General features: G+C 58.0%; 1 protein-coding gene across 1 annotated transcript in view; it reads left to right on the top strand.

Moving 5' to 3' along the window:
• dnd1 (DND microRNA-mediated repression inhibitor 1) overlaps window positions 1-14,780 on the top strand; it is a 69,709-nt gene that overhangs the window by 436 nt on the left and 54,493 nt on the right. The window contains exons 2-3 of the mRNA XM_075482109.1: window positions 2,461-2,566; window positions 3,446-3,771. Coding sequence (XP_075338224.1) covers window positions 2,461-2,566; window positions 3,446-3,771 — 432 coding nt within the window. The remainder of the gene's footprint in view (window positions 1-2,460; window positions 2,567-3,445; window positions 3,772-14,780) is intronic.

Genomic DNA, 14,780 nt, shown 5'->3' on the forward strand with positions numbered 1-14,780 from the left:
TATATAATGTAGGGCTGGGCAAATGATCTCTAAATGGGATGAATTTCCACTGATGTTGATGATAAGCTGATTCATCTACATACCCAGCTGTTCATCCCCAGCACACTCCAGTCCACCAGTCGGCGGTAATGCACCTCCAAGCTGGTTGCTAACTGCCAAAAGAAGCTAATGATACAGTGAGCTACCAGCAGACTGAGGAAGGGAACTGAGCAGAGACATGGGAGAGGTGGAGTGGAGCTGAAGAACGCCATGAAAGCAGGGCTGAGACTGAAACCCAAACTGTCCAAGTCGTTGACCCAAAAGGTCCCAAAGTGACGTGGACGTGGTTTGGATTCAGTGAAATTGATGAAGACCAGATTAATACAACATGGAGACTTTGTCGTTGGTTGGTGAACGCCAAAAGAGGAAGCAAGACTGATTAGTTGAATCACCTGAGATGGTATCACTCCAGCGACTGATGGCACTGTGTGTGAAACAGAAAAGCATCATGGCTGCAAAGACTTTCACATGTCACTGAACTGTGGTTAATAAAGTGGGCTGTAAAGCTCAACTGTATTTGTTTCCTGTTGCGGCCATTATTAGGATACTTTTGAAATTGGCCAGCCCAATATAAACCCTTATTACAGGAATCAACCACAGCTTCAGGCTCCCGCACAGAGCAGAGGGAGAATGTTAAACTAACCCAACAGAGCCAAACAAAGAAGACGTGACAGAAAAAGGGAGTTCATCCGTTCTCACCCACTGAGAGCAACAGTTTTTCTCTCCAGCAGTAACATCCAATCTGTCTTTATTCTTGTCTTGCTCGTACACTTCCTGTCATAGCGTGGGTGTCTTCCGTCCAGTTGCTGCATCTTATTTGTTATGATGACATCACCTTTGCTTTTTCTTTTTGTTAGCCTTACTTATTAGGGTGAAACTGGGTTGTTATCTAGTTGCTGCTACATTGCATGGCACAAATACGGTGAAGTGCCAAGATGGAACATGGAAAGTTGTGCCTGGGCCTTCTGGGGCAGTTTTAGGCCTTCTGGGGCAGTTTTAGGCCTTCCGGGGCAGTTTTAGGCCTTCCGGGCAGTTTTAGGCCTGGGAGTCTACATAACAAAAGCAGTTGGAAGCACTTAGTTTCAGGGTTGGAAATGTCTTCACTGTTGCTTTAACCAGAGTTTTCTGAACGTGTATGGTTAATCAAGGGCATGTCTGAATGCACATAACCATGAATGGGCACAAGCGTGGTGGTTTGAGAAGGGAATTCATACAAAGGTGCATACAACGAGCATGTGTTTTACATTTAAAACAGAAATGACATTTTCTTTGTAAGGTGGATGATACTTCTCACATATCTAAAGGGTGAAGGGCTTTTCGATGGGACTGTATTAGATATGATGACTGTAAGACATGATGGAAGGGGTGAGTGTGAGCAGCTGTCATCAGCAGCATATTTAAATTCTAATCACCTACTTTAATATGCCTGCGAAAGAATAAATTTCCCACGAGCTCTTTCAGGGCGCTTTCACACACCTTTAGACCAATGTCGCACCTTCATTTGCTTTGGTTCATTTTCAGAATGACCAAACCGCCCCAACATCGTCATGCAGGTACAACAGCTGCAAAAATCCATCCTCTTCATCCGACTTGTTGGCAACAAAAAACCAACAATGGAGCAACACCATCTCTCTTCCTCTCTTTGGGTCGCTGGATATTCCATCTGCATTTCTCACTGTAAGCAAGCACCAAGTAGCACGTTTTCAGGCGGACCACAGCTGGCTTGTTCAGTCCACACCAGAGTTTGGATGATTCAATTCATTTTTATTTATATAGCACCAAATACAACAAATGTCATCTCAAGGCACTTAGATAATAAAGTCCAATTCAAGCCAATTGGAATTCAATTAATAGTAATCATAATTATTCATAAAATAATCCAATTCGTTCGTATAGAGCCAATTCAATAACTATTTCCTAGCTAAGAAAACCAACAGATTGCACTGAATGATGATGGAGATGGTCCATTTAAAGCGGAGCAAACAGCTGTGGTGGGAAAGTGTCCTCAGTCCTATAACAGCTGTGGTGGGAAAGTGTCCTCAGTCCTATAACAGCTGTGGTGGGAAAGTGTCCTCAGTCCTATAACAGCTGTGGTGGGAAAGTGTCCTCAGTCCTATAACAGTTGTCCCTGCAACTGTGGGACATTTGAGAAGAGGGAAGAATGTGTGTAATGTTTTGGGTTTTTTGTTAAAAAAAGCAAAAGATTTGGGTCTGCTGCATGATGATTTGTATTTTAGGGAAAAAACAAGTCTTAGCAGTGAGCCAGGTTCAGTAGAAGCATGCTGTGTGAATGCTTTGCTGTCATCACTGCACTTACAGTTAGGAGTGAAGCGTTTGTATTTGTGGTTGTGAATGTTGTCCCACAGAGGCGATGCTGTAAGCTGCAAAGGTTCTGGGACTGAGTCGTTGTTTCCTCCTCAGGTGCTGAATGTTGAGAGGGTGAAGGCTCTGGAAGCTTGGCTGAAAATCACCAACACCAAGCTGAATCAAGTTAATGGCCAGAGGAAGTATGGAGGACCACCCGAGGGTGAGAAAGCTTCCACTCATTAGAGTCAGCTAAAAGTTTCAAAGGGATAGAATCTGTGGGATGTCTATATTTGAAAAATATAGACATATTTTTCACATGGTGAACTTATTGAGTTTGAACTTATTATCACCACACTGGGTCTGAACACTTGACACTTGCTTGAAGCTATTTTTGTCTGTGGCCAAAATGAGCTGCCTTAGGGCCATTTCAGACCAGGGCGGCAAAGCGTGGCGGAACGGAAGCGATTTTCACCGGCGGAGGTGAAAATACATGGAAACAGATCTGTCCTTGCACACCGACGCGGCGGTAGTCGGGCGGTAGCGGCGCGGAGACGCCTCCGTCCCGCGCTGCTTTTGGAAAATAGAACTCGAGCGGAATTTGGACGGCAGCGGCCGGCGGCGGCCGGCGGTGTCCCGTTGAAATGAATGGGGAATGCAGACAGGGCTGGAGCAGAACTACCGCGGCCGCGGACTGTCCAGTGTGAAAAGGCAGGTTGAACACACCGCCTGATAACCGGCGTAAGACTGCCGTCGTTTCGCTGCCGCCACGCTCTGGTCTGAAATGGGCCTTATACAAGCAAAGATGTTCTGTCCGACTGGAACCAGAGAAACCTGGGAGGGAAACGTCTGGTCCTCGTCCCTGCCGTCAGGACCGATTTACTGCTGGGATCAGACGGACAGCATGCCAGTCCAACGTGCCAATTCACCTAATGTGCCGACTCATTTGAGAGAGGGGGTGGAACATGAAATGATGTGCTCCGTGCTCGCACTCCCACCTCACATCAACCCAACTCGTCTCCACCCCTTCTCCATGTGTGATAACACGTATCATGTCATCAGTGCCATTAGTCAAGCTGTTTTCTCTCCCCCTGGTGGTCAGCGTGGGATGGCCCCGCCCCAGGAGACCGCTGTGAGGTGTTCATCAGCCAGATCCCACGGGACGCCTACGAGGACCTTCTCATCCCCCTGTTCGGCTCTGTGGGGCAGCTTTGGGAGTTCCGGCTCATGATGAACTTCAGCGGGCAGAACCGGGGCTTTGCCTATGCCAAGTATGGTACAGCGGCCACGGCTGCGGACGCCGTCCGCCTGCTACACGGCTACGTGCTGGAGCCAGGGTTCCGCCTCAGCGTCCGGCGCAGCACAGAGAAACGACACCTTTATATCGTAGACCTGCCGCCTGCCACCAAACGAGAGGACCTGCTGCAGGTACGGCCGACACTGAGCTGACACTGAGTAACAGCTTCTAACAGGTGCTCTGCTCACACATAGCGGGGAAATGCTCAGTGCTCTGAGGGCTAACGGGTCCCTGACCCCCAGGGGACGGGCCTGTACCCACCACAACATGAAGGGATGCAGGGACAGCCTCCACATGCAGGGACAGCCTCCACATGCAGGGACAGCCTCCACATGCAGGGACAGCCTCCACATGCAGTGACAGCCTCCACATGTAGGGACAGGGACAGCCTCCACATGCAGGGACAGGGACAGCCTCCACATGCAGGGACAGGGACAGCCTCCACATGCAGGGACAGGGACAGCCTCCACATGCAGGGACAGGGACAGCCTCCACATGAAGGGACAGGGACAGCCTCCACATGCAGGGACAGGGACAGCCTCCACATGCAGGGACAGGGACAGCGACAGCCTCCACATGCAGGGACAGGGACAGCCTCCACATGCAGGGACAGGGACAGCTTCCACATGCAGGGACAGGGACAGCCTCCACATGTAGGGACAGGGACAGCGACAGCCTCCACATGCAGGGACAGGGACAGCGACAGCCTCCACATGAAGGGACAGGGACAGCCTCCACATACAGGGACAGCCTCCACATGCAGGGACAGGGACAGCCTCCACATGAAGGGACAGGGACAGCCTCCACATGTAGGGACAGGGACAGCCTCCACATGAAGGGACAGGGACAGCCTTCACATGCAGGGACAGGGACAGCCTCCACATACAGGGACAGCCTCCACATGAAGGGACAGGGACAGCCTCCACATACAGGGACAGCTTCCACATGCAGGGACAGGGACAGCCTCCACATGCAGGGACAGGGACAGCTTCCACATGCAGGGACAGGGACAGCCTCCACATGAAGGGACAGGGACAGCCTCCACATGAAGGGACAGGGACAGCCTCCACATGCAGGGACAGGGACAGCCTCCACATGCAGGGACAGGGACAGCCTCCACATGCAGGGACAGGGACAGCGACAGCCTCCACATGAAGGGACAGGGACAGCCTCCACATGCAGGGACAGTGACAGCCTCCACATGTAGGGACAGGGACAGCCTCCACATGTAGGGACAGGGACAGCCTCCACATGCAGGGACAGGGCCAGCCTCCACATACAGGGACAGCCTCCACATGTAGGGACAGGGACAGCTTCCACATGCAGGGACAGGGACAGCCTCCACATGCAGGGACAGAGACGGCCTCCAAATAAAGGGACAGCCTCCACATACAGGGACAGCCTCCACATGTAGGGACAGGGACAGCCTCCACATGCAGGGACAGGGACAGCTTCCACATGCAGGGACAGGGACAGCCTCCACATGAAGGGACAGGGACAGGGACAGCCTCCACATACAGGGACAGTGACAGCCTCCACATGTAGGGACAGGGACAGCCTCCACATGCAGGGACAGGGCCAGCCTCCACATGTAGGGACAGGGACAGCCTCCACATGCAGGGACAGGGACAGCCTCCACATACAGGGACAGCCTCCACATGTAGGGACAGGGACAGCTTCCACATGCAGGGACAGGGACAGCTTCCACATGCAGGGACAGGGACAGCCTCCAAATACAGGGACAGCCTCCACATGCAGGGACAGCCTCCACATGCAGGGACAGCTTCCACATGCAGGGACAGGGACAGCCTCCACATGCAGGGACAGGGACAGCCTCCACATGCAGGGACAGGGACAGCCTCCACATGAAGGGACAGGGACAGCCTCCACATGAAGGGACAGGGACAGGGACAGCCTCCACATGCAGGGACAGCTTCCACATGTAGGGACAGGGACAGCTTCCACATGCAGGGACAGCCTCCACATGCAGGGACAGGGACAGCCTCCACATGCAGGGACAGGGACAGCCTCCACATGAAGGGACAGGGACGGCCTCCACATGTAGGGACAGGGACGGCCTCCACATACAGGGACGGCCTCCACATGCAGGGACAGGGACGGCCTCCACATGCAGGGACAGGGACGGCCTCCACATGCAGGGACAGCTTCAACATGCAGGGACAGGGACAGCCTCCACATGCAGGGACAGCCTCCACATGCAGGGACAGCCTCCACATGCAGGGACAGGGACAGCCTCCACATGCAGGGACAGGGACAGCCTCCACATGCAGAGACAGGGACAGCCTCCACATGCAGAGACAGAGACAGCCTCCACATGTAGGGACAGGGACAGCCTCCACATGAAGGGACAGCTTCCACATGCAGGGACAGGGACAGCCTCCACATGCAGGGACAGCCTCCACATGCAGGGACAGGGACAGCCTCCACATGAAGGGACAGGGACAGGGACAGCCTCCACATGCAGGGACAGCTTCCACATGCAGGGACAGGGACAGCCTCCACATGAAGGGACAGGGACAGGGACAGCCTCCACATGCAGGGACAGCTTCCACATACAGGGACAGCCTCCACATGCAGGGACAGCCTCCACATGCAGGGACAGGGACAGCCTCCACATGAAGGGACAGGGACAGCCTCCACATGCAGGGACAGGGACGGCCTCCACATGCAGGGACAGGGACGGCCTCCACATGCAGGGCCAGGGACGGCCTCCACATGTAGGGACAGGGACGGCCTCCACATGTAGGGACAGGGACGGCCTCCACATGTAGGGACAGGGACAGGGACAGCCTCCACATACAGTGACAGCCTCCACATGTAGGGACAGGGACAGCCTCCACATGCAGGGACAGGGACAGCCTCCAGATGCAGGGACAGCCTCCACATGAAGGGACAGGGACAGCGACAGCCTCCACATGCAGGGACAGGGACGGCCTCCACATGCAGGGACAGGGACGGCCTCCACATGCAGGGACAGGGACGGCCTCCACATGCAGGGACAGGGACGGCCTCCACATGCAGGGACAGGGACAGCCTCCACATGTAGGGACAGGGACAGGGACAGCCTCCACATACAGGGACAGCCTCCACATGCAGGGACAGGGACAGCCTCCACATACAGGGACAGCCTCCACATGCAGGGACAGGGACAGCTTCCACATGCAGGGACAGGGACAGCCTCCACATGCAGGGACAGGGACAGCCTCCACATGCAGGGACAGGGACAGCCTCCACATACAGGGACAGCCTCCACATGCAGGGACAGGGACAGCCTCCACATGCAGGGACAGGGACAGCTTCCACATGCAGGGACAGGGACAGCCTCCACATGAAGGGACAGGGACAGCCTCCACATGAAGGGACAGGGACAGCCTCCACATGAAGGGACAGGGACAGCTTCCACATGCAGGGACAGGGACAGCCTCCACATGTAGGGACAGGGACAGCGACAGCCTCCACATGCAGGGACAGGGACAGCGACAGCCTCCACATGCAGGGACAGGGACAGCCTCCACATGTAGGGACAGGGACAGCCTCCACATGTAGGGACAGGGACAGCCTCCACATGCAGGGACAGGGACAGCCTCCACATGCAGGGACAGGGACAGCCTCCACATGTAGGGACAGGGACAGGGACAGCCTCCACATACAGGGACAGCCTCCACATGAAGGGACAGGGACAGCCTCCACATACAGGGACAGCCTCCACATGCAGGGACAGGGACAGCCTCCACATGCAGGGACAGGGACAGCCTCCACATGCAGGGACAGGGACAGCCTCCACATGCAGGGACAGCCTCCACATGCAGGGACAGGGACAGCTTCCACATGCAGGGACAGTGACAGCTTCCACATGCAGGGACAGTGACAGCCTCCACATGCAGGGACAGGGACGGCCTCCACATGAAGGGACAGGGACGGCCTCCACATGCAGGGACAGGGACGGTCTCCACATGCAGGGACAGGGACGGCCTCCACATGCAGGGACAGGGACAGCCTCCACATGCAGGGACAGGGACAGCCTCCACATGTAGGGACAGGGACAGGGACAGCCTCCACATACAGGGACGGCCTCCACATGCAGGGACAGGGACGGCCTCCACATGCAGGGACAGGGACAGCCTCCACATACAGGGACAGCCTCCACATGCAGGGACAGGGACAGCCTCCACATGAAGGGACAGGGACATTCTCCACATGCAGGGACAGGGACAGCTTCCACATGCAGGGACAGGGACAGCCTCCACATGTAGGGACAGGGACAGCGACAGCTTCCACATACAGGGACAGCCTCCACATGCAGGGACAGGGACAGCGACAGCCTCCACATGCAGGGACAGGGACAGCGACAGCCTCCACATGCAGGGACAGGGACAGCCTCCACATGTAGGGACAGGGACAGCCTCCACATGTAGGGACAGGGACAGCCTCCACATGCAGGGACAGGGACAGCCTCCACATGCAGGGACAGGGACAGCCTCCACATGTAGGGACAGGGACAGGGACAGCCTCCACATGAAGGGACAGGGACAGCCTCCACATACAGGGACAGCCTCCACATGAAGGGACAGGGACAGCCTCCACATACAGGGACAGCCTCCACATGCAGGGACAGGGACAGCCTCCACATGCAGGGACAGGGACAGCCTCCACATGCAGGGACAGGGACAGCCTCCACATGAAGGGACAGGGACAGCTTCCACATGCAGGGACAGGGACAGCCTCCACATACAGGGACAGCCTCCACATGCAGGGACAGGGACAGCCTCCACATACAGGGACAGCCTCCACATGCAGGGACAGGGACAGCTTCCACATGCAGGGACAGAGACAGCCTCCACATGCAGGGACAGGGACGGCCTCCACATGCAGGGACAGGGACGGCCTCCACATGCAGGGACAGGGACAGCCTCCACATGCAGGGACAGCCTCCACATACAGGGACAGCCTCCACATACAGGGACAGCCTCCACATGCAGGGACAGGGACAGCTTCCACATGTAGGGACAGGGACAGCCTCCACATGTAGGGACAGCGACAGCCTCCACATGCAGGGACAGGGACAGCCTCCACATGCAGGGACAGGGACAGCCTCCACATGCAGGGACAGGGAAAGCTTCCACATGCAGGGACAGGGACAGCCTCCACATGCAGGGACAGGGACAGCCTCCACATGCAGGGACAGGGACAGCTTCCACATGCAGGGACAGGGACAGCCTCCACATACAGGGACAGCCTCCACATGCAGGGACAGGGACAGCTTCCACATGCAGGGACAGGGACAGCCTCCACATGCAGGGACAGGGACAGCCTCCACATACAGGGACAGCCTCCACATGAAGGGACAGGGACAGCCTCCACATACAGGGACAGCCTCCACATGCAGGGACAGGGACAGCCTCCACATGCAGGGACAGGGACAGCCTCCACATGAAGGGACAGCCTCCACATGCAGGGACAGCCTCCACATGCAGGGACAGGGACAGCCTCCACATGCAGAGACAGGGACAGCCTCCACATGCAGAGACAGAGACAGCCTCCACATGCAGGGACAGGGACAGCCTCCACATGTAGGGACAGGGACAGCTTCCACATGCAGGGACAGGGACAGCCTCCACATGAAGGGACAGGGACAGGGACAGCCTCCACATACAGGGACAGCCTCCACATGCAGGGACAGCTTCCACATGCAGGGACAGGGACAGCCTCCACATGCAGGGACAGCCTCCACATGCAGGGACAGGGACAGCCTCCACATGCAGGGACAGGGACAGCCTCCACATGCAGGGACAGGGACAGCCTCCACATGCAGGGACAGCTTCCACATGCAGGGACAGGGACAGCCTCCACATGAATGGACAGGGACAGGGACAGCCTCCACATGAAGGGACAGGGACAGGGACAGCCTCCACATGCAGGGACAGCTTCCACATGCAGGGACAGGGACAGCCTCCACATGCAGGGACAGCCTCCACATGCAGGGACAGGGACAGCCTCCACATGCAGGGACAGGGACAGCCTCCACATGCAGGGACAGCGACAGCCTCCACATGCAGGGACAGGGACAGCCTCCACATGCAGGGACAGGGACAGCTTCCACATGCAGGGACAGGGACAGCCTCCACATGTAGGGACAGGGACAGCGACAGCCTCCACATGCAGGGACAGGGACAGCGACAGCCTCCACATGAAGGGACAGGGACAGCCTCCACATGCAGGGACAGGGACAGCCTCCACATGAAGGGACAGGGACAGCCTCCACATGTAGGGACAGGGACAGCCTCCACATGAAGGGACAGGGACAGCCTTCACATGCAGGGACAGGGACAGCCTCCACATACAGGGACAGCCTCCACATGAAGAGACAGGGACAGCCTCCAAATACAGGGACAGCTTCCACATGCAGGGACAGGGACAGCCTCCACATGCAGGGACAGGGACAGCCTCCACATGCAGGGACAGGGACAGCCTCCACATGCAGGGACAGGGACAGCCTCCACATGAAGGGACAGGGACAGCCTCCACATGCAGGGACAGGGACAGCCTCCACATGCAGGGACAGGGACAGCGACAGCCTCCACATGAAGGGACAGGGACAGCCTCCACATGCAGGGACAGTGACAGCCTCCACATGTAGGGACAGGGACAGCCTCCACATGTAGGGACAGGGACAGCCTCCACATGCAGGGACAGGGCCAGCCTCCACATACAGGGACAGCCTCCACATGTAGGGACAGGGACAGCTTCCACATGCAGGGACAGGGACAGCCTCCACATGCAGGGACAGAGACAGCCTCCAAATACAGGGACAGCCTCCACATACAGGGACAGCCTCCACATGTAGGGACAGGGACAGCCTCCACATGCAGGGACAGGGACAGCCTCCACATGCAGGGACAGGGACAGCTTCCACATGCAGGGACAGGGACAGCCTCCACATGAAGGGACAGGGACAGGGACAGCCTCCACATACAGGGACAGTGACAGCCTCCACATGTAGGGACAGGGACAGCCTCCACATGCAGGGACAGGGCCAGCCTCCACATGTAGGGACAGGGACAGCCTCCACATGCAGGGACAGGGACAGCCTCCACATACAGGGACAGCCTCCACATGTAGGGACAGGGACAGCTTCCACATGCAGGGACAGGGACAGCCTCCACATGCAGGGACAGAGACAGCCTCCAAATACAGGGACAGCCTCCACATACAGGGACAGCTTCCACATGCAGGGACAGGGACAGCCTCCACATGCAGGGACAGGGACAGCCTCCACATGAAGGGACAGGGACAGCCTCCACATGAAGGGACAGGGACAGGGACAGCCTCCACATGCAGGGACAGCTTCCACATGTAGGGACAGGGACAGCTTCCACATGCAGGGACAGCCTCCACATGCAGGGACAGGGACAGCCTCCACATGCAGGGACAGGGACAGCCTCCACATGAAGGGACAGGGACGGCCTCCACATACAGGGACGGCCTCCACATGCAGGGACAGGGACGGCCTCCACATGCAGGGACAGGGACAGCCTCCACATGCAGAGACAGGGACAGCCTCCACATGCAGAGACAGAGACAGCCTCCACATGTAGGGACAGGGACAGCTTCCACATGCAGGGACAGGGACAGCCTCCACATGAAGGGACAGGGACAGGGACAGCCTCCACATACAGGGACAGCCTCCACATGCAGGGACAGCTTCCACATGCAGGGACAGGGACAGCCTCCACATGCAGGGACAGCCTCCACATGCAGGGACAGGGACAGCCTCCACATGAAGGGACAGGGACAGCCTCCACATGCAGGGACAGCTTCCACATGCAGGGACAGGGACAGCCTCCACATGAAGGGACAGGGACAGGGACAGCCTCCACATGCAGGGACAGGGACGGCCTCCACATGCAGGGCCAGGGACGGCCTCCACATGTAGGGACAGGGACGGCCTCCACATGTAGGGACAGGGACGGCCTCCACATGTAGGGACAGGGACAGGGACAGCCTCCACATACAGTGACAGCCTCCACATGTAGGGACAGGGACAGCCTCCACATGCAGGGACAGGGACAGCCTCCACATGTAGGGACAGGGACAGCCTCCACATGCAGGGACAGGGACAGCTTCCACATGCAGGGACAGGGACAGCCTCCACATGCAGGGACAGAGACAGCCTCCAAATACAGGGACAGCCTCCACATGCAGGGACAGGGACAGCCTCCACATGAAGGGACAGGGACAGCGACAGCCTCCACATGCAGGGACAGGGACAGCCTCCACATGCAGGGACAGGGACGGCCTCCACATGCAGGGACAGGGACGGCCTCCACATGCAGGGACAGGGACGGCCTCCACATGCAGGGACAGGGACGGCCTCCACATGCAGGGACAGGGACGGCCTCCACATGAAGGGACAGGGACAGCCTCCACATGAAGGGACAGGGACAGCTTCCACATGCAGGGACAGGGACAGCCTCCACATGCAGGGACAGGGACAGCCTCCACATGTAGGGACAGGGACAGCCTCCACATACAGGGACAGCCTCCACATGCAGGGACAGGGACAGCTTCCACATGCAGGGACAGAGACAGCCTCCACATGCAGGGACAGTGACGGCCTCCACATGCAGGGACAGGGACAGCCTCCACATGAAGGGACAGGGACAGGGACAGCCTCCACATACAGGGACAGCCTCCACATGCAGGGACAGGGACAGCCTCCACATACAGGGACAGCCTCCACATGCAGGGACAGGGACAGCTTCCACATGCAGGGACAGGGACAGCCTCCACATGTAGGGACAGGGACAGCCTCCACATGTAGGGACAGCGACAGCCTCCACATGCAGGGACAGGGACAGCCTCCACATGCAGGGACAGGGACAGCTTCCACATGCAGGGACAGGGACAGCCTCCACATGCAGGGACAGGGACAGCCTCCACATGAAGGGACAGGGACAGCCTCCACATGCAGGGACAGGGACAGCCTCCACATGCAGGGACAGGGACAGCGACAACCTCCACATGAAGGGACAGGGACAGCCTCCACATGCAGGGACAGGGACAGCCTCCACATACAGGGACAGCCTCCACATGAAGGGACAGGGACAGCTTCCACATGCAGGGACAGGGACAGCCTCCACATACAGGGACAGCCTCCACATGCAGGGACAGGGACAGCCTCCACATACAGGGACAGCCTCCACATGCAGGGACAGGGACAGCTTCCACATGCAGGGACAGAGACAGCCTCCACATGCAGGGACAGTGACGGCCTCCACATGCAGGGACAGGGACAGCCTCCACATGAAGGGACAGGGACAGGGACAGCCTCCACATACAGGGACAGCCTCCACATGCAGGGACAGGGACAGCCTCCACATACAGGGACAGCCTCCACATGCAGGGACAGGGACAGCTTCCACATGCAGGGACAGGGACAGCCTCCACATGTAGGGACAGGGACAGCCTCCACATGTAGGGACAGCGACAGCCTCCACATGCAGGGACAGGGACAGCCTCCACATGCAGGGACAGGGACAGCTTCCACATGCAGGGACAGGGACAGCCTCCACATGCAGGGACAGGGACAGCTTCCACATGCAGGGACAGGGACGGCCTCCACATGCAGGGACAGGGACAGCCTCCACATACAGGGACAGCCTCCACATGCAGGGACAGGGACAGCTTCCACATGCAGGGACAGGGACAGCCCCCACATGTAGGGACAGGGACAGCGACAGCCTCCACATGCAGGGACAGGGACAGCCTCCACATGTAGGGACAGGGACAGCGACAGCCTCCACATGCAGGGACAGGGACAGCCTCCACATGCAGGGACAGGGACAGCCTCCACATGCAGGGACAGGGACAGCCTCCACATGCAGGTACAGGGACAGCCTCCACATGCAGGGACAGGGACAGCTTCCACATGCAGGGACAGCCTCCACATGTAGGGACAGGGACAGCCTCCACATGTAGGGACAGGGACAGCTTCCACATGCAGGGACAGCCTCCACATGGTGGGACAGGGACAGCTTCCACATGCAGGGACAGCCTCCACATGTAGGGACAGGGACAGCCTCCACATGTAGGGACAGGGACAGCTTCCACATGCAGGGACAGCCTCCACATGTAGGGACAGGGACAGCCTCCACATGTAGGGACAGGGACAGCCTCCACATGTAGGGACAGGGACAGCCTCCACATGTAGGGACAGGGACAGCCTCCACATACAGGGACAGCCTCCACATGTAGGGACAGGGACAGCCTCCACATGTAGGGACAGCGACAGCCTCCACATGCAGGGACAGGGACAGCCTCCACATACAGGGACAGCCTCCACATGCAGGGACAGCCTCCACATGTAGGGACAGGGACAGCTTCCACATGCAGGGACAGCCTCCACATGTAGGGACAGGGACAGCCTCCACATGTAGGGACAGGGACAGCCTCCACATGTAGGGACAGGGACAGCTTCCACATGCAGGGACAGCCTCCACATGTAGGGACAGGGACAGCCTCCACATGTAGGGACAGGGACAGCCTCCACATGTAGGGACAGGGACAGCCTCCACATACAGGGACAGCCTCCACATGTAGGGACAGGGACAGCCTCCACATGTAGGGACAGGGACAGCCTCCACATGTAGGGACAGCGACAGCCTCCACATGCAGGGACAGGGACAGCCTCCACATACAGGGACAGCCTCCACATACAGGGACAGCCTCCACATGTAGGGACAGGGACAGTCTCCACATGTAGGGACAGCGACAGCCTCCACATGCAGGGACAGGGACAGCCTCCACATGAAGGGACAGGGACAGCCTCCACATGAAGGGACAGGGACAGCCTCCACATGTAGGGACAGGGACAGCTTCCACATGCAGGGACAGGGACAGCCTCCACATACAGGGACAGCCTCCACATACAGGGACAGCCTCCACATACAGGGACAGCCTCCACATGAAGGGACAGGGACAGCCTCCACATACAGGGACAGCTTCCACATGCAGGGACAGGGACAGCCTCCACATGCAGGGACAGGGACAGCTTCCACATGCAGGGACAGGGACAGCCTCCACATGAAGGGACAGGGACAGCCTCCACATGCAGGGACAG

This window comes from Odontesthes bonariensis, chromosome 13, assembly GCF_027942865.1.
Source record: "Odontesthes bonariensis isolate fOdoBon6 chromosome 13, fOdoBon6.hap1, whole genome shotgun sequence".
NCBI lineage: Eukaryota > Metazoa > Chordata > Actinopteri > Atheriniformes > Atherinopsidae > Odontesthes > Odontesthes bonariensis.